The sequence below is a fragment of the Orycteropus afer genome, unplaced genomic scaffold (genome assembly GCF_000298275.1).
Source record: "Orycteropus afer afer isolate SDZICR_OR568_19922 unplaced genomic scaffold, OryAfe1.0 scaffold00010, whole genome shotgun sequence".
In the NCBI taxonomy this organism is placed as follows: Eukaryota; Metazoa; Chordata; class Mammalia; order Tubulidentata; family Orycteropodidae; genus Orycteropus; species Orycteropus afer.
In genome coordinates, this window is record NW_006921597.1 from 13,215,423 (window position 1) to 13,242,797 (window position 27,375).

General features: G+C 37.7%; 2 protein-coding genes across 2 annotated transcripts in view; both read left to right on the forward strand.

Moving 5' to 3' along the window:
* PTPN22 (protein tyrosine phosphatase non-receptor type 22) overlaps window positions 1-2,299 on the forward strand; it is a 134,540-nt gene extending 132,241 nt beyond the window's left edge. The window contains exon 21 of the mRNA XM_007949037.2: window positions 2,235-2,299. Within this exon, the coding sequence (XP_007947228.1) occupies window positions 2,235-2,299 (65 nt within the window). The remainder of the gene's footprint in view (window positions 1-2,234) is intronic.
* A 3,192-nt stretch (window positions 2,300-5,491) lies between these two features.
* Window positions 5,492-27,375, forward strand: part of RSBN1 (round spermatid basic protein 1) — a 73,808-nt gene continuing 51,924 nt past the window's right edge. The window contains exons 1-2 of the mRNA XM_007949055.2: window positions 5,492-6,197; window positions 18,475-19,148. Of these exons, the coding sequence (XP_007947246.1) occupies window positions 5,492-6,197; window positions 18,475-19,148 (1,380 nt within the window). The remainder of the gene's footprint in view (window positions 6,198-18,474; window positions 19,149-27,375) is intronic.

Here is a 27,375-nt window from a genome sequence, read left to right on the forward strand (position 1 = left end):
CAAATTCTTCTGCTAGTTGGGGTTTAGTCCACTTTTGTATCCTTCCCTTCATGGCTCAGGGGTCCAGGATTATCTTCTGCATCTGTGTTAATTGGTTTCCCTTTTCTTTGTTGAAGAGCGTCTGTGCAGTCCTTCTGCCTAGTCTGCCATCTTGCCGGAATTCCTGGTCTGTAGTAGCATTTTGTAGTTTACTTTTTATAGGTCTTTTGTGTCTCTGGTAAGATTTATTCCTAAATATTTTAATCTTTTTGGTAGTTATTGTAAATGGTATTGCTTTCCTTATTTCATTTTCAAAGAGCTCTTTGTTGATGTAGAGGAATCTAACCAACTTTTGTATACTGATCTTCTATCCTACCACTTTGCTGACTCTTTCAATTTGTTCCAATGTTTTTTCCTATGTATAGGGTTATATCAGCTGCAAATAGAGACAATTTTACTACTTTGTTGACAATTTGGATGCCTTTTATTTCTCTTTCTTGCCGTAATGCCTTGGCTAGGACTTCCAGTACAATGTTGAATAGAAGTAGTGACAGAGGGCATCCTTGTCTGATTCTTGTTAGCAAGGGAATTGTGGAATGATTTTCAATCTCTTTCTATTGAGAATAATGTTGGCTGTTGGTTTCACATATATGCCCTTTATTATGTTGAGGAATTTCCCTTCTATTCCTGCTTTGCTGAGAGTTTTTATCTGGAATGGGTGTTGGATTTTATCAAATGTTTTTCTGCATTGATTGATATGATAATGTGGTTCTTTTGTTTTATTTATGTTAGTTTTTATCTAATGTTGAACTATCCTTGCATACTTGGTATGAATCTCACTTTGTCATTGTGTGTGTTATTTTTTATATAGTGTTAGGTTCTATTGGGTAGAATTTTGTTGAAGACTTTCACATCTATATCCATGAGGGATATAGGTCTACAGGATTCGTTTTTAGTGGTGTCTTTGCCTGGTTTTGGTATCAGGGTTATGCTTGCTTCACAGATGAAGTTGGAAGGATTCCATCCTTTTCTATGTTCTGGAACAGCCTGAGTAGGAGAAGTGTTAACTCTTTGAATGTTTGATAGAATTATACAGTGAAGTTGTTCTGATTACCTAGTACCACTCTGACAAGAATATACCACAAATGGGATGGCTTAAACAAACAGGAGTTTATTCTTAAAATTTGGAGGCTTTAAGTCCAAGTTCAAAGTGCCATGCTCTAAGGGCTGGGTGAAAGCCCCTCAGCCTTGGGCTTTGGCTGTGCCTCCAGCTCCCGGCTAGAGGATTTTCTTCATTTTTTCTTCACTCACACAGCTGCTGGCTGCCAAGCCCATGGTTGATAAGTAAAAAGGCAGTCTTGATGTTACCAAACCACATGGCAGGCCATTAATTCAAGTCCACTGTAAGTCCCAAAGTTGGCAGAGCATGACAGGCTGCTGAACAACTACATGGCTACATTCTTGCCCTCTGAGCTATTTTCCTGTGTAAATATTGCTCTTCTGATCTCCCATGGTTGATTGTTCTAAGGGGAGTGTACCTACCTGGTATAAATGTTGACCTCATTAAAAATCCAAACTCACTGCTATCAAGTCAATTCAGACTCTTAGTGACCCCCATTGGATTTCCAAGGTGATAAATCTTTACTTCCTTCCATGGAATGGATGGTGGGTTTGAACCAATAACCTCCTGGCTAGCAGTCAAATGCCTTAGGCACTATACCACCTTGTTGACCTTATACACCTGTCTTACTGTTTGGCTAGAAGCAAAGGGAGTGAGTTCCATTTCAGGCCTGAAGGTTGACTCGGGCCATAGTCTTGGAGGTATAATTTTTTAATGTAAAGTAAAAGTGCTTTTTTTTTTCTGAAATTGAGATTTCCCACTTCTATTTTTGTGATGGGTGTTGGAGGTGAAAAGATATATAGATAAAGGATATTATTATACTCTGAATTATAAAAGGCTTTTATAACCAGCTTTCTTCATCCATTTATTACCCTTATTAAATTTTGAAGTGTTCCATAAATGTAAAATGTTATTAGTATTCTATTGTTATCATTTAAGCTTTAAATCAATTAGTATAATGCCATTGCAATCTAATACTATATTTATTAAAGATGCTGCCTAACTTTTTGAAAAAAATCCATATATTTTCCTATATTATAAAATCTAATATATCTGCATATATTACAAAGTGTTCATGGATTCATTTTTATATAGAAGTTTTACTCTTTTTGTTAAATTTTATTTTTATTCCCAGGTTTTGCAAATCGTTTTTCAAAACCCAAAGGACCAAGGAACCCACCACCAACTTGGAATATTTAATTCAACTTTGGGTTTAGGCAACAGTTAAGTGCTTGGTTGCTAACCAAAAGGTTGGCAGTTCGAACCCACCCAGCAACTCCACAGGGGAAAGACCTGGTGATCTTCCTCCATAAGGATTACAGCCAAGAAAACCCTATGGGCCAATTCTACTTTGTCACATGGGGTTGCCATGAGTTAGCATCCACTCGAAGGCATCCAACAACAACAAGGCTGCAAGTGGATCTGCAAATAAAACAACTAGAATACTGCTGACTAAAATAAGTGTGGTCCATGTTACTATCAACAATGAAATTATGTTAATGTTTGAAGTTTTTAAAAGAAAAGCAATATGCAAATAAACGCCAGAAGTTATGCGTTTTCATCTCATTTACCTTGCACTGAAAATAGCAAATGAAAATGTGCCACTTGTGGTTATGTAAAGAATGTTGTATGAGAAACGCTGTTTTAGAATGGATTTATTTTTCATTTTTGGAAAAAAATTTTTATTCTTTTTTACTTTTCTACATTAGTATACACTTGAAAAGATTTTAAGAATTAGATTTCAAGCATTATATTTCTACAACGTCAGAATTTACCATGAGGTGTTAAAAAAAAAAAAAATCTTACCTTGTGATTACAGTACAAAATTGCTGCTGTGACAATGATTATTCCCTGTGAGTTATTTTGCCTAAGTGGAGTATACCTTGTGCGTCTTTTTCAAATGTTGGGAAACTAGAGGAGTAAGAAAAGGAGAAGTTATGTTTAACAAGCCCAAATCATGGCCATCCCATGTGTGTCAGAGGAGAATTGTGCTTTATAGGTTTCTCAATGGCTAAATTTTCAAAAATAGATGCCAGGTCTTTCTTCCAAAGTGTGTCCTGGTGGCCTCAAACCTCCCATTGTTCAGGCTATCTGCATTAAATAGAGACTCCTACTTAAGGAACTAAAATATGTAAATATGACTGTAATCATTTTTTTTGAGCAGGGATATGCCAATTTATAATTACTGAAGCATAACCAATGGAATAGCTATCTTTTGGTAGTATGTTCTTCATTTGAAAAGTCCTATGAAATGTGCAACTTACATAAAACCAACCAAAGTAACTGCCAATTTATAAATATATTTCTATATGAATATGGATCTGACTTAAGAAAATATGAGAGTTCAAATCTAATTCTGCATAACAGATAAATTAGTAACTATTATTACAAAGGATTCACCTGACTACTAATGATTTAATAATTTCCTTTATTTTCACAAAATCTAACTTTTAGAAACTATTAAAAACATAATTTACCCTACAACAGTTTTCATTAGGAATCTTGATAGAGCAAATTGAATCAAACACTGTTAAATATTTCTTGAAATACAATGTACAAAATAGGTACTTGTTATGGATTGATTCTCAGTATTACACATTCTAAATCCTAACTTCTGTGATGTTAATGAGGCAAGATTAGTATTAGTTATACAATTTGGCAGTTATGTAAAGATGTAATCATCTCACATTTTGTGATCAGCCAATCAATTTTAAGGGGATTAGGGTGGGATTCAATACTCTTAATCAGGTTATAGCCCTGATCCAAGTAAGAGGAGTTTTCCAGGGGTGTGGGGTGCATAACCTTTTATCTTACAAGGGATAACAGGAGAGAGAAAGGAGGGAGGGAGAGGGAGAGAGAGAGAGAGAGAGGGAGGGGGGGGAGAGAGAGAGAGAGACAACGAGAGGGAGAGAAGGAGAGGGAGAGGGAAAGGGAGGGGAGGGGAGGGGAGGGAGGGGAGAGGAGAGGAGACCTCAGTACCACCATGAAAGAAGAGCTGGGAGTGGACATGTCCTTTGGACCCATGGTTCCTGCGCAGTGAACCTTCTAGACCCAGGGAAAGTCTGATGCCAAAACGCATGTCAATCTCCTAAGGGATGCTGGGCTCACATATGTTGAAAGGAGCCAAGGACTTTCTCCTAAACTGTGAGCCAACAGAGAGAAAGCCTTCCCCTAGAGCTGGTGCCTTGGACTCAGATTTCTAGCCTTCTAAACTGTGAGAAGTTGGGCAATCTACTTCCGTAGTGATACTGCCACAGAAACCAAGGAGGGGACGCTATTGAATCAGATCTGACTGGACTGCAGTGAGTTAAACTGTGAGAGAATAATTTGTTAAAGCCATCCACTTGTATTTCTGCCATAGCAGTACTAGATAACTAAGACAGTACTCAATAAACTTTTGTTTTTAAGCTAACTTTATTGGGGTAGTGTTCACTTAGCTGAAGTAATATTTCTTCAGGCATTAGTGGCACCACAGTACTTTTATCTGCTGAACATTTTATGGTAAGTCAAACATTTCTAATTTATCTTTACCAGGAACCAAATACAGTCAAAGAATCCAAGGTAAAATCTGAAGGAACAACACAATTGTAAATGAATTTCTGAGCAGCAGCTGTCGCTTGTAAACGATGACGATTTCGGGAGTGTTTACTAGTGGATACATTATTTTTCCTCTCTTATTTATGCAACGTTATAGTCTAGAAAATGTCTTATTTAGAAAAACATTAAACAGTGTTTTTCCATCTACAACTTTTTGTAACCGTACAGATGTATTAAAAATAAATGATATTTTCCACCTTAATAGGCATTGGAAAGGACGTTCATTGGCGAAGTGGGGCCGTGTGCTCTCTACGCTCCCAGGCAGTTCTTGCACCTGCCTTCTTACACCTGTAAGTTGTAACCACAGCAATGCTCGTGAACATGTTTCAGACATCTTCTGAATTTCTGAATCACCTTACTTTGCATATTACTTAATTCCTCCTGCCCCTTCATTTCATTGTTAGTTAAGACTAGTGATTCTTATAATCTCACAAAGCTTATGACAGGAATATGAAATTTAAAAGTAACTATGGAGACCACCTACTCCGTGTGAAATGAAAGAGGCACAGGAAGATGACAATGAGAACGCGCCAACAGACTCTAAAAGCCATTAATATTGTTTCGGCCGTTAAGGCGGTTGGCGGCAACTCACCGCCCAGTGGCGGTTGCGTCGCAGCCCGAAGCGTGACTCGGCGCACGCTCCCTCGGCGATCCTCCACTCACAGAGCCAGGGACAAGACGGGGAGCACGCGGGAACTACCGCTCCCATGAGGCTTTGCGCAGCCCAGGGTGCTTTACAATAGAAGCTCGGTTGGAGAGGCCTGCAGAGAAACGCAGGGAACAACCGCTTCCGGCATGTTCAGCTCAACCCTAAGACCAGCAGAGAAGTGGAAGGAGGAGGAGAAACTCCAAAGCCCAGCGGGCCATGCGCGGGCAGCGCTTGCGCGATTCGCGGACGGGGGGGCGGTCGGGCCATTTAAATGTGTGTTTGTGGGTGAAATGGCTGCGCAGGTCGGAGCTGTGCGCGTAGTACGGGCGGTGGCGGCGTCGGAGGAGCCGGACAAAGAGGGGAAAGAGAAGCCCCATGCTGGGGCCTCGCCACGGGGCGTGAAGCGACAGCGCCGGGCGAGCAGTGGGGGGTCTCAGGAGAAGCGGGGGCGGCCGAGCCAGGACCCCCCTCTCGCTCCCCCTCACCGGCGTCGTCGCAGCCGCCAACATCCCGGGCCGCTGCCGCCAACGAATGCAGCCCCAAGCGTTCCAGGCCCTGTTGAGCCTCTGCTCCTGCCGCCTCCGCCACCACCTTCGCTGGCACCCTCTGGGCCCGCTGTCGCTGCCCCGCTCCCGGCCCCTGGCACCTCGGCCCTTTTCACCTTCTCGCCCCTGACGGTGAGCGCGGCTGGGCCCAAACATAAGGGCCACAAGGAGCGGCACAAGCACCATCACCACCGCGGTCCGGATGGTGACCCTAGACCCTGCGTTCCGAGCGATCTCAAACACAAGGACAAGCAGGAAAACGGCGAGAGGACTGGGGGGGTGCCAATGATCAAGGCCCCCAAGAGAGGTGAGAGCAGGCAAACTGCCCCGGGCTTGGGCTCTGGGTCTTAGTTCTGATATCCCGCCCCTTTGGTACTGAAAGACGCCAAATCCCAGTTTGCCTCCTGCTGCTCTTTTCCCTTAAGCCCAATGGGATGGACTATGGATTTCAGACCGTTGACACAATCTGACCTACTTGAGGCTTCTTGCTCCGAGTCCAAGCTGTCAGTTACCTGCTCCCTTAACCAGTCCCTGAGCCTACTGCAACGTTTGTTTTCAAATTCAGCAGGGTTTGCGCGCCGCGCGGTCCTTGGCATCGGATTAGTAAGTGGGATATTAAAAACTGCCTTTCTAATGTAAAGGCTTGTCGCTGAAATCATGTTTCCCTGTTTTCCTTGCTGGGAAGCTGTAATACGCACCCTTGTCCGCCTTAATGAGTTTGAATTCTTTTAGAGATTACACAACTCACTGGTTGCCTTAGCAAGAGAAAATACCAAGCTGTTTTCTTCGTTCTTTTTAAAAATTAATTTTTTATGGTGATTTGGGTGACTTGGTTATTTTTTTATCTGGAGGTTAAAATAATTTTTTCATTTTGACTATCTTAGTTCTTAGAACAGGGATGGGGGGAAGGTTTTCTCTCCCTTTTGATCCTAGGAAATAGGACCAGTAAGCCTCTGAAAAGTGAAAAGTGTGCAGTTGTATTTTACTCTGTGTTGTACAATTTGAGAGTCTACTTAATTCCCATAATCCTTACCAAAGTAAAGAATATTTAGCCCAGAAAATGTAGGACTACCTAATTAAGTGTGGGTTCTAGAGAAAGTTTGTTGGCCAAAACTAGTATTTCCCCATTCCTGAATTATCTGTAGCATTTATTTATATATTTTTGTGTATGTGGAAGAAATGAAATATGAATTTGGAGCCTTGGTGGTGCAGTGATTAAAGTGCTTGGCTGTTAACCTAAAGACGGGCGGTAGGAACCCACCAGCAGCTCCACGGGAGAAAAATAAGCAGGTCGCTTCCGTAAAGACCATAGCTTGGTAATCCTGTGGGGCAGTTCTACTGTGTTGTATAGGGTCATTATGAGTTGGGATCCACTCCATGGCAGTGGGTTTTGTTTTTGTTTTTTTTATGTGTTTGTAATTTGTATATGATTTTATGTAATTAATCATGTCAAGAAAATTTTAGGATACTTCTTTGAGTTCTGGCCCTGTTAGGCTATCATATGTTAATGAACCAGTATTTCAGTTTAAACTGTCAAATTCTTCCTAAAGTCTTATATTCATATTTAGTCTTAAGACTAATCATTGTTGCTGTTGTTATTCTGCCAGTTACACAATTTGTTGCAAATAATTGCTCAATATATATTGAATTAAATCTCTGTTGCTTTGTGGTATCCAAATCCAATAGAACTATAGCAGCTGACAGTGCCATTTTCCACTACCAGTATGCGGTGATCTTACTCTTTAATTTTTACTTTCATTATCTACCTTCTCATTTCTATTGTGTGTTTTAACCATGCAGAGCTAGAGGGAATTGTAGAGATCTTTCAGTTTATATAATAGAAAACTGAGGCCCAAAGCAGTGAAGAGACTTGTCTAGTCAAGTCACAAATTAGCGCCAAGTACAAAAATTAAAAAAAAATTTTCAGTCAGTTATTGGTAAAATAAGAGCAGTGTACCCTTGTCTCCTGAATCCCAGTCCAGGCTTCATTTCCCAGGGGCACAATGTTGCCTTCTCTGTCTGCTATTCATTTTTCCCATTCTTGGTTACCTTTTCCCCTGTGCCTTGACATTAGTGTCAGATTACCCAATAAGCAGGGCAAGCAGGGGCTTATTTGTGCTTATTTACTAATCTGTAGTGAATAATTTCACATTTTTTTTTTTTTAATCACATCAGGGATTCTGCTTCTAGGTATGGCTGCCATCTGCCTCTCTCCCAACCCCACAGCACTTTCCTACACAATCGAAGCCTTTTTCAAATTTTCAATCCCTTACAGAGATGGAATACCCAGTAAGCAAGGTAAGCACAGGCTTACTTACTAAAAAACAGTTCCACATGTGGTGAAACTTGTGAAACTGTTCACTACAGATTGGTAAGTAAGTACAAGTAAGCCCTTAATTACCTAGCTTATTGAGTAATCCTCCCCTGCTTGACATCATAGTGACAGTAGGAAACTTTAGGTCATCAGGGATTTCTGACTAGTGCCTTTTCATGAGGGGGAAATGGCAGTGATGTGTAATAATTCATAATGTGTTTTCTCTAAAGATTGCATAGTCCCCATACTCTTTAAAAAGAAACAAAAACAAACCTCCCACCCAGTGCTGTTCAATAGATGATGATGGCAGTGTTCTATATCTGTGCTATCTAATATGGTAGGAAGGTTGGGAATCTACTTCCGTAGAGATACCGCCTTGGAAACCCAAGGAGGGGTCACTGTGAGTCAGTCAGGACGACTCAACAGTATTGAGAGCCACATGTAGCTCTTGCAACAAGTCTCAAAGACTTGAAATGTAACTATTGACTAAAAAATTAGGTTTTATTTAATTTTGATTATCACATGTGGCTAGTGGCTATCACATTGGTTAGTGCAGCTCAAAGCATTGGTGGTTTGTCCATATGTGAGGAAAAGTGGGTTGAGATCAGGCCATTTAAACATTTTAATTTTTGGCTGAGACTGTTGGATGGACTTTATTCTGAGGGAAAAGAGTTCCCTAGCCAAATATATTCAGGGAAAACTGCATGCTATATATATGACATGTACTAGCATTTTGAAAGTTCTGAGAACCTTACAGAAAATAAATTTAGTTTAACCTTGTTTAACTTAGGCTTTTCCACACATTAACCAGATACCTTTTTCCCCTTTTCTTTGAACATTTTTGTACTGTTACAGTGATATGCAGACGGCATGTTTCTGGAGTCAATTTGTTTAAATCTTGGCTCTACCACTTACTGTGTAACCATGGGCAAATTACTTTAACCTCTCTCTGCCGCAGTTTTCCTGTCTGTAAAATGAAATTGCAGTTTTTCCTTATAAGGTGGTTACGTGGATTAAGTGGAACAATATGTGGAAAGCAGTTAAAAGAGTGCGTGGCTCATACTAGGCACTCACTTAATACTGGTTTTTATTATTTTATGATGCTTGATCCTTGAAATAACTTTAAGGAGAGTGGGTAGATTTGTCTTACGGAGCTGTATTTTAGCTTTGCTTATCCTCAGATTTTCAATACTACTGTATTTTATAGTATTCTCCATAAAATATAGTCAAGTAAAATTGAAAAATTTGTGACCCCATTTAATTCTGTGAAATTATGGATGCTAGACAATCAAATAGGTTCAGGAGTTGGCAAAACCTGCCAGTTGTTTTTTAACTTTTTTATTTTGAGATAATTACAGATTCATAGGAAGTTGCAAAAAATAGTACAGGGAAGTCTCTACCCTTCACCAGTGTTCTCCAATGGTTACATCTTACTACATCACTCTTGGGCAATATCATCATCAGGAAATTGACACTGGTACAATATGTGTATATAGTTCTATGCTATTTTATCATATGTAGGTTACTGTTACCACAACTGCAATCAAGATACAGAACTAATCCATCACTGCAAACATTTCCCTTGTGCTAACCCTTTATAATCATAAGCACTTACTTTCTTCCCATCTCCCAATCCCTAACCTCTGGCAGCCACTAATCTGTTTTCCATTTCCTCAATTTTGCCATTTCTAGAATTTATACAAATGGAATCAAACAGTGCATAATCTATTGAGATTGGCTTCATTCACTGCATAATGTCCTTGAGATCCATCTTAAGTTGTGTATATCAGTAGCTTTTTTTTTATTGCTGAGCAGTATACCATGGTATGGATGTACCACAGCATGGTTAACCATCCACCCATTGAAAGGCATTTTAGTTGTTGCCAGTTTTTAGCTATTACAAATAGAGTTTATGAACATTCACATTCAGGTTTTTGTGTGGACTTAAATTTCCACTTTTTTGGGAATGTGATTGCTGGGTCATGTGGTAAGTGTGTATTTAGTTTCTTAAAAATGAAATTGCCAAACTATTTTCCAGAGTGTCTGTACCATTTTACATTCCCACCAGCAGTGTATGAGATCCATTTTCTCTGCACTTCTGCCAGTATTATCACTATTTTTTGGCTTAACAGTTCTAATAAATATGTAGTAATAGCTCATCATGATTAATTTGCATTTCCCTAATGTCTAGTGATACTGAACATAATTTCATGTAAGTATTTGCCATTCATTTGTCCTTGTCAGTAATGTCTCTGTATGGCTTTTTCCCTTTTTCTGATTGACTTGTTTGTTTTCTGTTAAGTTTTAAAAGTTCCTTTTGTTTTAGATACAGGTCCTTGGTCAGATACATGGTTTGCAAATATTTTGTAGCAGTCTGCAGATTGTTTTTCACAGAACAAAATTATTTTATTTTGATGGTGTCCAGTTTGCTAATCTTTTTTTTTAATGGATCTTTCTTTTGATAATCATGTCTAAGCTCCTAAACCGTAGGCCCCAAAGAGTTTCTCCTAAAATTTTTCCAATTTTGCCTTTTAGATTTTAAATCTGTGACCTATCTGGAGTTAATTTTGTGTAAGATGTAAGGTTTAGGTTGAGATTCGTTTTTTTGTTACCTAATGGATATTCATTTGCTCCAGCACAATTTGTTGAAAAGACTATTCTTCCTTCATTGAATTGAATTGCTTCTACATTTTTGTCAAAAATCTGTTCCACCACCTGTTTTTGCATGGCTCATGAGTTTAGGTTTTTTCCCCAACCATTTAGAATGGTTTTTACATTTTAAATAGTTGGAAAAAAATACCAAACAAACCCGTGACGTGCTATTATACGAAATTCAAATGTCACTTTCCAGAAATAAACTTTTATTGGAACACAGTCCTGCTCATTTATTTAAGTATTGTGTGTGACAGTTTCCATACTATAGTGGCAAAGTGGGGTACTTGAGACAGAGACCATATGGCCTGCAAAGCCTACTGACGGGAAGTCTAGCGACCCGAGATAGGTCATTTAGCTAAGAGACATGTTCCTACGCTCCAGCTCAACAGCACTCAATCCAAATTCATTCATAGCCTAATCACAAATAATTATTTATCCCAGATGTTTAGAATTGCTCATCAATAGTTGAACAGAAAGTTAATATGCCTAAGGTACTTGACTGCTAACCAGAAGGCTGGCAGTTCAAACCCACCAGCCACTCCTCGGAAGGAAGATGGGGCAATCTACTTCCGTAGTGATACTGCCTCAGAAACCCAAGGAGGGGTTGCTATGAGTTGGGTCCGACTCGACGGCACATAATAACAACAACAACAAGAGTCAACTTAGGAGCTCTGGTAGCATAGTGCCTAAGGCACTTGACTGCTAACCAGAAGGCTGGCGATTCAAACCCACCGGCCCCTTCTCAGAAGGAAGGTTGGGCAATCTACTTCTGTAGTGATACCACCTTGGAAACCCTAGGAGGGGTTGCTATGAGTCGGGCCAGACGCACTCAATGGCACATAACAACAACAGTCAACTTGCTTCATTTGTGAAACAGAATAAAATGATTTTCAAAGACAATAATGCTTACAAATTTTTACTTAGTAAGTAATAAAACTGAATCTAGAACCCAGTTCTTTTGACTCATGATCCACTTGGCTTTTCACTTTCCACTATGGACATTTGGATTGATAAGCTAATAAAGGTATATTAAAATTTTAAAAATTTCTTATAAGCAACAGCTTGAGTCTAAACTGACAGTAACTTGTGTCTTTTGAATTCATGTTTTTTTCTTTTCCTCTTACTAATCATAAAAGCATATAGAACAAACTTTCCTCATTAAAAAGCCCATCAAAAGAAATAATGCATTTTTATTATTCTTGGTTAGTAAATTTACAATTTTAATAATAATTTTTTTCTTTTTTTGTATAACAGGAAAGAAAGGTGTGTGTGTGCAGGTGAGCCTTGTAGCTCTTTTCCCCAGTGTCATTAAATGACAAGACTATGCTTACGTATGCCCTTGTAGAGTCAGCCTTCCTGTCTCATAGTTTTCCATCTTTGACCAATTGCTCAACTGCTGTCACTAGGGAAGCCAGACAAATAATGGAAATTCTCTGTGATGTAAAAAAAAAACCTGAGTAGCAGGAATTTAAAATCCGGAAACAACTTGATTGTTTTTGGTTATAAAACAAACTAAAACCATACTCACTGCTATTGAGTCATTCTGATTTGTTGTGACCCTGTGGGGTTACACAGAAAATTGGTATGAACCGATAATCTCCAGGGCAGCGATTTCAGGGAATGTTATTTATCCCCATCCTAGGGAGAGGCAAAAAAAGTCTTTAAGGTCTTGAAAATTTATGTATTTTCTGTAGCAAAAAATGCCATTGGCTATCCTGTGAGTTCAGATTATTCACTGATCATGCAGAATAATCATGTAGTGGACTCTCAGTTAAGTGTTTGTTGAATGAATTTTAGTTAGTTGATCATCTAGAAGAGTGTTGGGAGGAGGAGTTGATGGTGCAGGCAGAAAGCAGTGTGTTGGAAGAATGAGGTTTACAATCAGACAGGTGAGAGTTTGAATCTTGGCTGTCATTTGCTAGCTTTGTGTCTGGATATAAGCGACACATCTTGTTTTAGGCTGTTTCTGCCTCTTTAAAAAGGAGGCATCTGTCTACTTATTTGTTTGATGATTAAAATGGGAAACTTCCATGTCCTAGCCCTCAGTGAATAATAGTTTTCTTCCTTCTTTCTAAGATTTTTTTTTTTTTTCCAAAATACATGATTATCTTTTGGTTTACTACTTTGTACTGTAGGTTAGTAATTTCCAGCTCTAGTTTTGATATCTGAGAGTCTTTGCCATTTTTATATTTCAAGGAATGTTGTCACATACTATTATTATGGTTATGATAATCATGATGATGAAAATTTATTTTATGTCAAGTACTGTGATGAGTGCCTTATATTCATCATCTCATTTAGTCTTCACAATAACCCTGTAAGATAGATACTAATATTAGTAATATTTTAATATGAAAAATTGAGGTTTAAAGAGATTTAAGAGCTTGCTCAGAGACTTAGTATGCAGTGGAGCTAGGACATTAACCTAAGTCTACTATAAAGCATATGCTTTTAGTTAGCACACTATACTACCTGTAGAATTCAACTATTTTTAGCTAATAATAATAGTGAACATGTATTGAATATTAGGAATATTCTGAGTACTTTGTATACATTCATTTAATCTCTATAGTAATTTTATGATAGAAACTATTATTTTCCCAATGGGAAACAAAGTACAGAGACATTAACTTGTACAAGGTTATGTTGCTAGGATGTAGTAGAACAGGGAATCAATTCCAGCCAGCCACATTTTTTTTTTTTTTTTTCAGCCAGCCACTCTTAAATACCTTAATGTAAAGGGAAAAGGTAGTAAAGCAGTGTTATAAATGACACCAAAAGTAGGCCTTCAAAAGGAGCAGTTTTTTCCCTATTTAGTCAGATTTTTATGTAGAACTGAAACAACGAAGACCAAAAATAATTTATTTTTGAAAAATAACTTTAGTCCTTCAGTGTGATTAATAAAATGTAAAGACTTGTAATTATTTTGCTTTTCCTTATCCACTATGAGTTTTAAAAGTTGAGGATATTAATTACTTTCAGTTCTATAATTCAGGTATAAGAATGGTGTTAACAATTTAAGATTTTAATGTAGAAAGTTATGTTTTTATCTTATAGTTTGATATGTGAAAGCTTTCTCTAGATATGGTCCTTCATCACAGATACAGTGTAGCTTGGCTCTTTTCCTGTAAAGAATTGATGTCAATAAATTAACTTTTGCACTGTAGGGAAATATTCCAAATGTGACTGCCTGAACACGTTCTCTTAAAATACTACACCAGAAATAGAAAGAGAGTGAAGATTTTAGATATTGACTTTTAAATAAAATTTTTTGTTCAGTACAAGGGAGTGTATCATTCTCATAAAGCAACAATGGCTGAGTTTAAAAACTTGTATAAAGTAAGGCATTCTCAATTAGCTGCCGCCATAATAACCCCCCCCAAAAAAAAAACCAAACTTAACTGCTGTCAGTCAGATGCGACTCATAGCTACCCCTCCTTGGGTTTCCGAGGTGGTATCACTGTGGAAGTAGGTTGCCCAACATAATAAGTGAAGAAAACATTTTGTTTCTTCATGGAAATTTATTCACTCATATGAATTTGAGGGAATCTTAAATTTCACAAAGGTGAGCTTTCCAAATCTAAGCCTTAGATAAGAGTCAAAATTTAAAAATTAGGATTAACAAGGTGATAGATTAAAGTTTTATTTCATATTTTAAACTTTTATTATGTTGATTTGTGAGATTATAGTTAATTTAAGGTCCTTTTCATTTCCTGGTATGGTGGTGGGTTTTTTTTTTGAGATGGGCATGTTGGACTAATTCAATTGTTCTCATATAAATGAGTTTTGTAATAGAACCCACAGAGACTTAGCCGTGTTAGAAATACAGTGGTGAACTGATAGTAATACAGCAAATGTGTTACAATTAAGGCAGCTAACTCTTGCTGTTAATTTCAGTAGCAGATCTAGGTCACAATTCATCTTTTGCATACCAAATACCTCTTCTGAAAACTTAAAATAACAGGATCTATTCAGAGTTTTTTTTCTTCTGTTTCTTTTTCTTTCTTTTTTTTTTTTTTTTTTTTACCTATGCAATATGCTAAACATACAGCAGAGGGTAATTAGGTGACTATTTAAAAATTGGTCTAGCCTTTATATTTAATGGCATTAGCATTTAGTTGCTTGGGAGAATTGCCTAAATTATTGATTTGATATATAGGGAAATGTATTTAGATTAATTTTACTTAGTAAAAAGTATTAATGACTTACTAAGTGTTTAATTCTCAAAAGATTTAGTTGTATATAGACTAAAGGATTGACTGCTTTTTCTCTTACTAACTTAAAGTAAACTGATTACATGTATATTTTGGTGTATAGTCTCAGTTTGATTACAAGTGATATTTGCAAATGCAAGGTTTTCTTTTTCTTAAAAGCAAATATTAAAAGAATGAAAGTCATTCAGTATCTACACACTTTAAAGTATTTGACTTGCACTTTTAAATATTTTCTTTAGACAGGCTTCATTTTTAATATTTGATGATTTGGAATGATTTTGTCTAGAGTTACTACAACTATCATATATATTTACATATTATACCAAGTAAGTTCTTTACTGTAAAATTTATTGAACTTGGTTCTTTCTAGATGTAATAATAAGATTAATTAGAGTCTGTCTTAACACTGAATTACTTGAATCATGTCAGAAATACTATTCTTGGGTGGATAAAGTCTATACAGTAAATAGCAGATCAGGATTTAAGGTTGGTCAGCACTGTACCTGATTTTTAATCTTGATGATTTTTTGCTAGGTATACTTTCCAACTAGTAAATTAAAGATGCTATTCTATATTGAGGGAGCTCTGGTAGCGTAGTGGCTAAGGCACTTGACTGCTAACCAGAAGGCTGGCGGTTCAAACCCACCAGCCACTCCCCGGAAGGAAGATGGGGCAATCTACTTCCGTAGTGATACTGCCCTAGAAACCCAAGGAGGGGTCACTATGGGTCAGGTCTGACTCAACGGCACATAACAACAACAAATTCTATATTGAAGGAACTCTGGTGGTGTAGTGATTAATGCACTTGGCTATTAACTGAAAAGTTGGTGGTTTGAACCCACCAGCTGCTCTATGGAACAAGGATGAAGCATTCTGCTTCCGTAAGGATTTACCAAAAAAAATAAAAAAATAAAAAATAACCAAGCCACTGAGTTGGATCCTACTCATAGCAACCCCTCCTTGGGTTTCCGAGGCAGTATCACTACGGAAGTGGGTTGCCCAACCTTCCTTCCAAGTAGTGGCTGGTGCGTTTGAACCGCCAGCCTTCTGGTTAGCAGTCAGATGCCTTAGGCACTACACCACCAGAGTTCCCCATAAGGATTTACAGCCTTGGAAACCCAATGCGAGATGCTATGAGTCAGAATCGACTCGTTAGCAGTGAGTTTGGCTTTTTATGTATCTGTATTGAGTTTGTCCATGGTAATGCTTTAAAAATGAAAAATAATTTTTAAAATTATAACAGTAATACATGTTTATTTTAGAAAGTTAGAAATACAAATAAGCAAAACAAAGAAAGCTATGTTGTTGTTGTTATGTGCCATCGAGTTGGACCCTACTCATAGCGGCTCCTCCTTGGGTTGCCGAGGTGGTATCACTACGGAAGTAGATCGCCCAACCTTCCTTCCGAGGAGTGGCTCGTGGGTTTGAACTGCCAGCCTTCTGGTTAGCAGTCAAGTGCCTTAGGCACTATGCTACCAGACCTCCCGAAGAAAGCTATAGACATTTATAATCCTACTGCCCATAGATAACCACCATTAATACTTACATATTTGCAGTTCTTTTTCTGTGTTATATAAGTCTGAAAAAAGGAGCTCTGGTAGTGTGGTGCCTAAGGCATCTGACTGCTAACCAGAAGGTTGGTGGTTCAAACCTACCAACTACTCCGTGGAAGGAAGACTGGGCAATCTGTTTCCGTAAAGATTTACAGCCTCGGAAACCCAAAGGAGGTCACTGTGAGTCAGAATCGACTCAATGGCAGTGAGTTTGGTTTGGTTTGGTTTTGGATATGTCTAAAATGTAGTAGATGCACATCAGCCAGACTTCTCCTTCTCTTAAGGTCTTTTGTTAGCTGTTCCTTCTTGGAGTATTTTCCCCTAGATCTTCACATGCCTGGCTCATTGGACTATTTAGCACTCAGCCTAACTGGCCACCTCCAAAGGAGAGCTTCCCCAACATCTAGCGTAGCCAGCTCATTGCTTATTACTACTTGATAACTTTCTTTTTCTTGTCCAATTGGATTGTAAGCTCCAAGAGAATAGGGATCACGTGTGTCTTATTCAACACCATATCTCCAGTGCCTAGAAGAGTAACTGGCACATAGTAGGTGCTCAGTAAATGTTTGAGTGAATAAAAGTTTAATATTATAAAAATAGGATTAGACTATAAATGTATTAGCAGTCAGATGCCTTAGGCACTACACCAGTAGTATTTTACAGCCTGTAAGTTTGTGCTCTGGAAAGGTGAGTACAAAGATACATAGTCTCTGGCCTTAGATTGCTTATGGTTTAGAGGAGAGATGGGAAATTAAATATATAGTAATACTGAGTGTGGTTAAGTGCTTTGGTAGGGGAAGTGCAATAGGATCATGTAGCATGCTGGAGCAGCTATTCAAATTGAGTGGGGGAGAGTTGTCAAAGAAAGCTTTATGGAATAGTGACATGGTAATCATTTTAAACTTTGTAATTTGTATGTCAGTTCTTTAGTTTATAATGACTGTTGTTGTTGTTGTTATGTGTCATCAAGTCAGACCTGACTCATAACGACCCCTCCTTGGGTTTCTGAGGCAGTATCATTACGGAAGTAGATTGCCCCATCTTCCTTCCAAGGAGTGGCTGGTGGGTTTGAACTACCACCCCTTCTGGTTAGCAGTCAAGTGCCTTAGGCACTATGCTACCAGAGCTCCTTTATAATGACTGGATAGTATTTTACAGCCTATAAGTACCAGAGTTTAATTGATCCTCTGTTAGACTGTTTAGCAGACCATTACATGTTTCTGTTGTTTAACATAATGCTGCCATTTTTGTATGTCTTCAGTTATTTTCTGGGAGTAATGTTTACTTGGAAGTGGAATTTCCTGAGTCTGAGGGTTATAAATATTTTCAAGGCTGTTGATATGTAATGGTAAATTACCCTCCATGAAAATGGTAGCAGTTTATACTCACTATGTGGGAATAACCCCCTCCCCCAGCCTCATAAGCTTGCCAATTTGTTGGGCAAAAAGGGTGTCTTATGGCTTAATTTGTCTTTGTTTGATTCACCTATATGTACCATACAAATTTGAAGACTGACAGCAAAATATAAGTTTCGATTTAGATTTTACAGTGATTACTGAACAGATACAATGTGGAGCAAATGGAATTGCTTCAGTATTTTCTTTAGTTTGAATTGGAAGTCGTATTAAATTATATGATTACCCTTGCGTTAGCTACTTTCTAGTATTCAATCCAGAATATCACTGTATTTTAAGATTTTTGTCTCCTTCATTTTCTGAGCATGTAAGTTGTAATGACAGATTCAGAGAAATTGAGAATAGGCTATTTACTTTGAGATCAGATACCTTAAGAAGCTTGTGTCTTGAAACTAGGCTTAGCAACTAACTTCTTTTTAATTATTGTGGCCAGAAACGCCAGATGAAAATGGTAAAACCCAGAGAGCTGACGATTTTGTCTTGAAGAAAATAAAGAAGAAAAAGAAAAAGAAACACCGAGAAGATATGCGAGGAAGACGCCTTAAAATGTATAATAAGGAAGTGCAAACCGTCTGTGCTGGCCTGACCCGCATCAGTAAAGAAATCCTCGCCCAAGGACAAATAAATAGCACTTCAGGAGTTAATAAGGAGTCCTTCAGGTATCTGAAAGATGAGCAGCTGTGCCGATTAAATTTGGGCATGCAAGAATATCGGGTACCCCAGGGAGTACAAACACCTTTTATGACTCACCAGGAGCATTCTATTCGTAGAAATTTCTTAAAAACAGGTACTAAATTTAGCAACTTTATTCATGAGGAACACCAATCCAATGGTGGTGCTCTTGTCCTTCACGCTTACATGGATGAACTCTCATTTTTGTCTCCAATGGAGATGGAGAGATTTTCTGAAGAGTTTCTTGCTTTGACATTCAGTGAAAATGAGAAAAATGCTGCTTACTATGCTTTAGCAATAGTGCATGGAGCGGCTGCTTATCTCCCAGACTTCTTGGACTACTTTGCTTTTAATTTCCCCAACACTCCAGTGAAAATGGAAATTCTGGGCAAGAAAGATATAGAAACAACAACAATTTCAAATTTTCACACTCAGGTAAGAGAAAAACATTGTTAAATTATTTAGTGAATACAGTTAATGTTGTCTCAACAGTATTAACCTCATTCTGTTGCATAGCACATACCAGCACACTTTTTGATAAAAATTCATGGTGGGAAAGATGTTCCAAATTGTTTATTTCTCTCATTGGAAATTCTTAACTGCTGAAGTTTTTTGGAGTAGGTTTTTTTACTTGCTTGGTCAAAGAAATGCTTTATATATGTTACACATTATTACAAGTCTTTTTGGGAAACCAGCTTGAAGAAAACTATTTGGTCTTTCACAAATCAGGTAATGCTAATGGGGAGGATATGATTTAGGGTTAGTAGCCACAGAGTAACTTCAGTTAACATTTAATCTTCAGTATTGTCATAAAACACATGAGGACACATTGGCCTATTTGCTTGCCAGGTTTTTGTTTCTCTTCTTTCAGTAACTTGTTGGCAGTCTACCCAGAAATGTACCCCGCATATGTGACTTGGAAGTGTCACTAGGAAGACCGCCATAGCCTCTGCTCCTTCTGCCTACACATGGTTGTAGGTGAAGACACTTTCTGAAGCCTTGCTTGGGCAGCTAGGCTTAAGTCAGCAGGGAACTTCTCCTTCCTAACCAGTGGTTTTTTAATTGAAGTTTAAAAAAAATTATTTTTTTTCATGAAGGTCTTATTTTAGGGCATAAAAAGAAGTTAATAATGTGTTCTAGTTTTTCTTCTTGGTTGCTTTTCTTAGGATTATGGTCAGCTATAGTATTTTATACCATATATATTATAAATTTTCTATATAATTTTAGTGGAGAGTATTTCACTTTTTAGGGATTTATGATTATATAGCCTGTTTTTTCAGATTATCTAATAATTTGCTGCCATTCTTTTCCCTTAAGATTTTTTTTTTTTAAAGTAAAGTAGACCTTTGCATAATGAGTCTCTCAGCTGCCTGCAATATAATGGTTTCAAGCCATTTAGATTTATTTGAAACCTCTCTAACTTGAATCTTTTTAGTGATTCTTGCCACCCATGCCTCCAGTGAGGGGAGTATCCAGTTTAGATTTATGAGCTTCAGAATTTCTCTAATTGAAGTTCTCTCTGCAGTAGAGAGAGCAGGAGCAGCCAATCTGGAGAGGTCGCAAGATGGGGCTGCCCAAGACGATGGAACACGATGTGCAATAAAGGGCTTCGTCTTGGATTTTGGCCTTGTTACCACCATCAGGTACCGAAGTGCTGACTTTTTTAGTAGATTTTGTTTTTTCTTTTTCTTACATTTTTTTTTCCAAAGGAGTTTTGCCCGTTGAAGTTTAAGGAATCCTATTTTTACAAATATTGCAGAAGAAACAAACAGTTCTCCTAATGCAGTCCATCATCCATAAGTCCCTATATAACAAGGAAAGATATTGCTGAGAGTACAATTACAATGCTTTATCACTTTTTTAATTTAGAAAAGAGCAGCAAATTTTCTCTTCTGTTTGATAGACAAGTAAGCATATCAGAGAAATGAACCAGAAATTTGTGGGGGGAATTGTCCTGGCTTTGTAATGGTGACTTTTTAACTTTCATGTTAGCTATTCTATAGTGGATTAAATTGGTATGTTAACAGACAGTACCCAGTTTAAATAGTAAATAAAAGAAGCTCTCTAAATATTCCCTGCTGATTTTTGTCCTCCAATTCATGTTTTGAAAATGGAGCTGAAATTTAAATGACTGTACCAACAACTTACCTTGAGATTTATAAAATAATTTTTTAAGAACATACCAGATTATTATTAAATTAGATATATACTTATTAAACACTTTAATCATATAAGAATATTGAGGACTGTTGAATGAGTCTTGTGCTCTGGTGGTCCTGGAACTTAATTTTATTTATGAATCTTCAGTCATTGAAGAGAAGTATAGGGTGGGTATGGGAGGTTGAATTAGCCCTGAAACTTTAATTATACACCTGTAAAATCTTTGGCAGATGTTGGCATAGAAACTAACACAGTAGTTCACATTTTTTTAGCACTTCGTGGTTTATAGAAATACTTTCACATTCATATCTGCTATTACCTACGCTATGGGATAGGTAAGCAATTTTATCTCCAGTTGCCAATGGAAAAAACAGAGGCTTTGGGAGGTTCATTGTTATCCACAGTTAGGTAGTTAGTAAGTAGAAGAGCTAGGACACAAATCTAGGCAACCTAAACAATGTTCAGGCAATTATACTCCCTCCTTACTTGAACAATAAAAAGAGAATAGTATTGTACTTTTATTAGTTTAGTAGTCAGTGAAATGAAAATATATCCATTTAAAACAAGCAAATGGTTTTGTTTCTAATGTTTTAACAGAAAACTTTAGATTGTTGGGAGTTAGGTAAATAGAGTGGGGTTTGGGTGTTTTGAGAACTCTGTTACGAAGTTCTCTTAAGCCTATAGGTAGGTAAGTTTTTAATTACCTTGGAACCACAGTTACTGAAAGTTATTTAAAGTTTAAATATTTAGTCATAATAATTATTCATGACTATATTTCAAAATAGTTTATTCAGCGAACATTTTATTGAGAATCTACCATGTGCTTGAGCACTAGGACTCATTGCTGAACTCAGGTTGCTCAAAGAGGAGTAGTGAAGAGGAGTAAGCCAGCAATTGTTACATAGTTTGATAAATCCTAAAGGAGAGATGTACACAGGGAGAGTACTCTAATATAGAGGGGCACAGTTTGTGTGTGTGTGGGGGTACCTAATTTAGGCTTGAAATGACTAAAAAAGGCCTTTTAAAGGATATGATGCTTGAGTAGAGTCTTGAATACGATGAATAGTTAGGAAAAGAAGCAGTGAAAGGACAATTTTAAGCCAGGGATATAACAATACATGCAAAGGCACAGAGGCACTGGAGAAAGTCGTACATTCAGGGAGCTGCAAATAGCTTGACATGACAAGAATACATGCTGTTAAGGGTGATACGAGTTGAGACTGGAGAGAGAGAGAGAGAGAGAGGCAATATCAAGATTGGGAACAACTTTATATGATGTCCTAAAAAGTTAGGACTTTTTCCTAAAGGTAATAGGAAGTTATTGGTGAATTTGAATGAGGGGGATGTTATTGCAATGATTACTTAGTAATGGTGAGGAAAGATTTGAAGGAGGAAATGAGATTGGAAGCAAGAAGACTGGTTAGGTTACTATAGTAACCAGATCAGAAATGGTCCCAATCAAGAGAAGAGAATGGGATTTGAGAAATAATTAGAAGATGGAATCAAGTGGACTTGGTGAGGGAGAGAGAGGTAGAGTTTAAAATGTGGTTTGGACAAATGGTGGTGCTGATCACAAAGTCAATACAGAGTTGTAAAAGCTGATCTATAATGGTAGATTGTTGATAAGGAGTTCAGTTTGAAATATTTTGAGTGGATAGTACTTGTGGAGACTTACTAGAAATAGACATTGTTGTTGTTGTTGTTATGTGCCGTCGAGTCATACCTGACTCATAGCGACCCCTCCTTGGGTTTCCGAGGCAGTATCACTACGGAAGTTGGATTGCCCAACCTTCCTTCCGAGGAGTGGCTGGTAGGTTTGAACCGCCAGTCGTCTGGTTAGCAGGCAAGTGTCTTAGCCACTATGCTACCAGAGCTCCCAGAAATAGACATTAGGTAGTTGAATATATAGATCTAAGATCAGGAGACATGTCTAGGTTGAATCCATTAGCTTGTAGGTGATCCAGCACAGCATATAGAATGGAAAAGAGATAAAGCTAAGAATGAAATCCTGTGATACACACCTGCATGTAAGTATGAGGAACATAGGAAGAGACCAAGAAGAACAAGAGGCAGGAAGGAGATCAGGAAACAGATTTTCTGGGTTTTAAGAAAATGAAGTGATTAACTATAACATCCATATGAGGGACCAAAAATTGATAGAAAAGTGTTAGATTGATCAGTTAGGAATTTAGTTGGAAACTTTTATCAAGACTGGTGCTTTACAAACCATGGACATTTAAATATTTTAAGTTATACTTTTTCTTTAGGACCTTGCTACTCACAGTGCACTCTATGGATGAATTTGGCACCACCAGGGAACTTGCTAGAAATGCAGACACTCTGGGCCCCAACCCAGACCTCCTGAGTCACAATCTGCATTTTAACACAATCTAAAGGTGATTCATGTGCACATTAAGTTTTGAGAAGCACCCTTTAGAACTCTTTGCCTCTAGTAGGAAGAAATAAAAAGTAGTTTTTCTTTGTGCAAGAAAAATTGCAGCTCTGTTGCATGGGGTTGTCATGAGTCGGAATTGATTCCATGGGAACTAAAAACAATAATGCTTGTATTTTCAAATTATTGTAGTGACTAAAAGCTTGGAGCTACATACAAGTTTTTTTTTTTTTCCTTTTAACATTAGTACGTCATTTTTTCAATTCAAGAATTTTGTCTACAGGATAGTAATATTTTTATATCTTAAAGTAGGAAGTTCTCAACATTTAGCTCTAAAAACCATGGCATCTTGTTTATGGAACTTCTGAAATATTGTGTGTTTGTCATAATGCTAATTAAACTACAGTTAACAAATTTCAGCTTTAGAAATGTATCTGTTGTGACTGTTGTTTTCTGCCTCTATTTCAAGTAGGAAAAAAATAGCAAGTTTCAATCTCAGCTTGATGCTTCAATTGATATCAGTTTACTTGACATTAGAATATTTGAGTTTTATGGTGTGTTGTAGGCATCTTTATAATTATGTAGGATTATACAAACTTGATTAAATTTTAAATAAACATTAGTTCAATTACAATTTTGACTACGAAGTTTGAGTTTTCATGGAATCTGTAGGCTAGTTAATATAGAAAAATTAGAAAGTTCACTTAGAAATGTATTTCTCTTAAAAATACATACATATACTTTAAGAGTAAACAATTTATAATTTATTTTTATTTAGGTGTTATGTCTTGTAATTATTGACTAATTGAAAACCTTTGAATGGCCTTTAAACTTTGAATTGTGATAGTAGTGCAGTAAATATGCAATCCTTGGATCTCTCTCCCTTACAAAAATCCAATAGTGGCAGATCTCCTAAAGGAATTGTTTTTTCTTCTTTTTCTGAATGGTATATTAAATCCTATGAATTAGGGTTTAGCCAACTTTAATGTGCCTACATTTCACCTGGGAATCTTGTTAAAATTCTGTAGGTATGGGATAGGGCTTTATAGTCTGAATTTCTAACAGACTCCCTGGTATTGCTGATGCTGCTGGTTTATGGACCACACATTGAATAGCAAGGCTGTAGGCTTTGCATTGCAAAAGAAAACAACAATGAACACTAAATATAGTGACATTAAATGGGGAGTTGTTATAAATAATCACCATCTGAGACTATTCTCACCTCATAACAACTATGTAACTGAAGAAGCTTTATGGAGAAGAACGGTATGTATATGTGTGTGTGTGTTGAGAGGGATGAGCACTTTAATGTGTAATATGATAGGTTTTGCTCTTATGTACATATATTAAGTGTCCCTCCTCCCCACTTCTGAATATATACACAATATTGAGGTCTGTCACTGAGGAGCATAGCTCTTTGACTTTAATTAAGAGGTGGACTTAAAACATACCAGCAATCATGAAGATGGCACAAGAGCAGGCAACGTATCTTCTGTTTCACATAAAACCAAAAACTAAACCCAGTTGCTATCGAGTCAATTCCAACTCATAGTGACTCCCACTGGGTTTCCAAGGCTGTAAATCTTTATGGAAGCAGATTGCCGCATCTGTGGAGCAGCTGGTGAGTTTGAACCTCTGACCTGATTAGCAGGCAAATGCCTTACCCATTATGCCCCCAGAACTTCTTAAAGTCACCGTTAATTGAAGCTGACTAAACAGCAACCAAGTTTTTCTGTTATTTTTATTACTCTATAAAATAGTAATGTTCTATAGGATTAGCTTATTCAGTATTAATGTCTGTTGTTCCTAGAGAAAAACGAAAAATGTTATTTCCTCATTGTGTGTTGAAGCAAGGCCTCAAAAGGGCTTATTAGATGCTCCCTGATCTTTGATTAATGTAATTAACATTTTACAGTGAAATGGCAATACTGATTAAGAGAGTAGATCTAGTAGAGTAATACGTAGCTTGGGAAATAACTGAGAAACCACAAAATAACATCAGTATTTTTTACCAGGCTGGAGTGACACAGTTGCTGCAGCAGTAGGCTCAAACATAGCAATGATTATGAGGATGGTAAAGTACCAGACAACATTTCGTTCTGTAATACATATGGTGGGCCTGGGTTGAAGCCAGCTCAATGACACCTAACATCAACACAACATAATTTTTTTTTTTTAATAAAAGTGGAGTGAATATTTCAGGTAGCTAGCTTTTTATAAAATAAAACTACATAAAATGGTAGTTATTTTTTCTTTTCATTCTAAGTACAGTTTACAATAAACTCACTTTGACTCACTCACACTATAATTCTAGCATGTTTTAAGGTGAGAATACCTTTCTACTCACAAGTCACAGAGTTAAGAAGATTGCTGGCTAACTTTTTCCTTTATGCTTTTTAAACAACCAGCTGGAATAGACTTCTTCCTGAAACACTTTGTGAGTTTTGCCAAGTCTGAATTTTCCCTAATGGCATTATCTGTCCTGCTTCCATGGTAGCCTTATACTTTTGTTAAGCTTATTTTTTCAAATTACAGTAAAATTTATGTAACATAAATTTTTTTTTCTTTGTGACTTGGGTGAAAACTTACAGAGCAAATTGACTTCCCGTACAGCAGTTAACATACATTTTGTCTCATGACATTGACCACCATTTACCACAATGCAACATCGCCCCTCATAGTTCCTCCCAATAGTTACCTACCTCTTCCCTGTGTCCCTCCCTCCATGCACTCGTGCCCCCTGAGCTGTCTCCCTGTGCATAAGCAGCCCTTCTTTCTCCCATGATTGTTCTCTCCAAGGAGTATATCTACCTAAGGTAAATGTTCAACTCCTATGCCTGTCTTTTGTTTGGCTGGAAGCCACAGGTGTGAGTTCATTTCTAAACCTGAAGGGCAGCTAGGGACCATAGTATCAGTGGTTCCACCAGGCTTTATTGGACCAGCAAACCTGGTCCACCCCCCCTTTTTTTTTTCCCCAAATGATTTTGAGTTTTGTTCCACATTGTTCCCCCTCTCTACCCAGGATCTCCTACATAGATCCCCTTCCAAGTGGTTGACAGTAGTAGTTGGGTACCATCTAGTTCTTCTGGTCTCATAGTCATTTAGGCTGTAGACCAGATGGTGTATCAGTCGCTGGGACTAATTGTTTCCATGAATTTTTTGTTTTCTTCATTCTTCTTTGCTCTGGACGAGGAGAGATCCATCATTGCATCTAGATGGCAGCTTGCAAGCTTTTAAGATCCCAATCACTACTCGCCAAAGTAGGAGGTGGAACAGTGTTTTGTGTAATACGTTGTACCAATTGAGCTTGATGTCCCCTGCGACTATGGTCCCGAGCCCTCAGGTTCAACTACTTGGTCCCTCTTGGTAGCTGGGTGTGACCAAGCAGTGACTACAACCTTGTCCCTTGTGAGCTCTACTATACACCTGGGAATTCACATCATACACATAAACTTATAGGACCATTGTCTGCCGACGCTAAACATGTTCTTGGGTACACTCCCCACTTCATAGACATACCTAATAGTTCAGCCTGTCCACCTATCTATCCACCCATATACCCATGTTTGCCTTCACTGACAACGCCGTACTATATGTGCAAAAGGGTTCATCCTTGTTGTCTGTACCTTCCACGTATCTCTCTATGTCTTTCTCTTCCTTAGTGCCTATATTGATCACATTTGGTACATTGCCTTTCTCTTCACCTAAATCAATACTTATCTTTATCTATTTAACAGTGTTCCCTCCCCTCCCCACCTACCCCTGGTAACAACAAAGAAAATGTCCTTCCATAGATAAACGTTTCCTTGACTATTACAATAATGGACTAATACAATATTTGCCCTTTGGCGATTGACTTATTTCACTCAGCATAGTGTCCTCCAAGTTCATCCACGTTATGTGGTGTTTTGCAGATTCTACATTATTCTTTAGGGTTGTATGGTATTCCATTGTGTGTATGTACCATAGTTTGGATATCCATTCTTCAGTTGATGGACACCTAGGTTGTTTCCATCTTTTGGCTATTGTAAATAGTGCTGTGATGAACATGGGTGTGCATATGTCTGTTCTTGTTGACTTTTTTTTTTTTATGATTTTGAATTTTGTTCC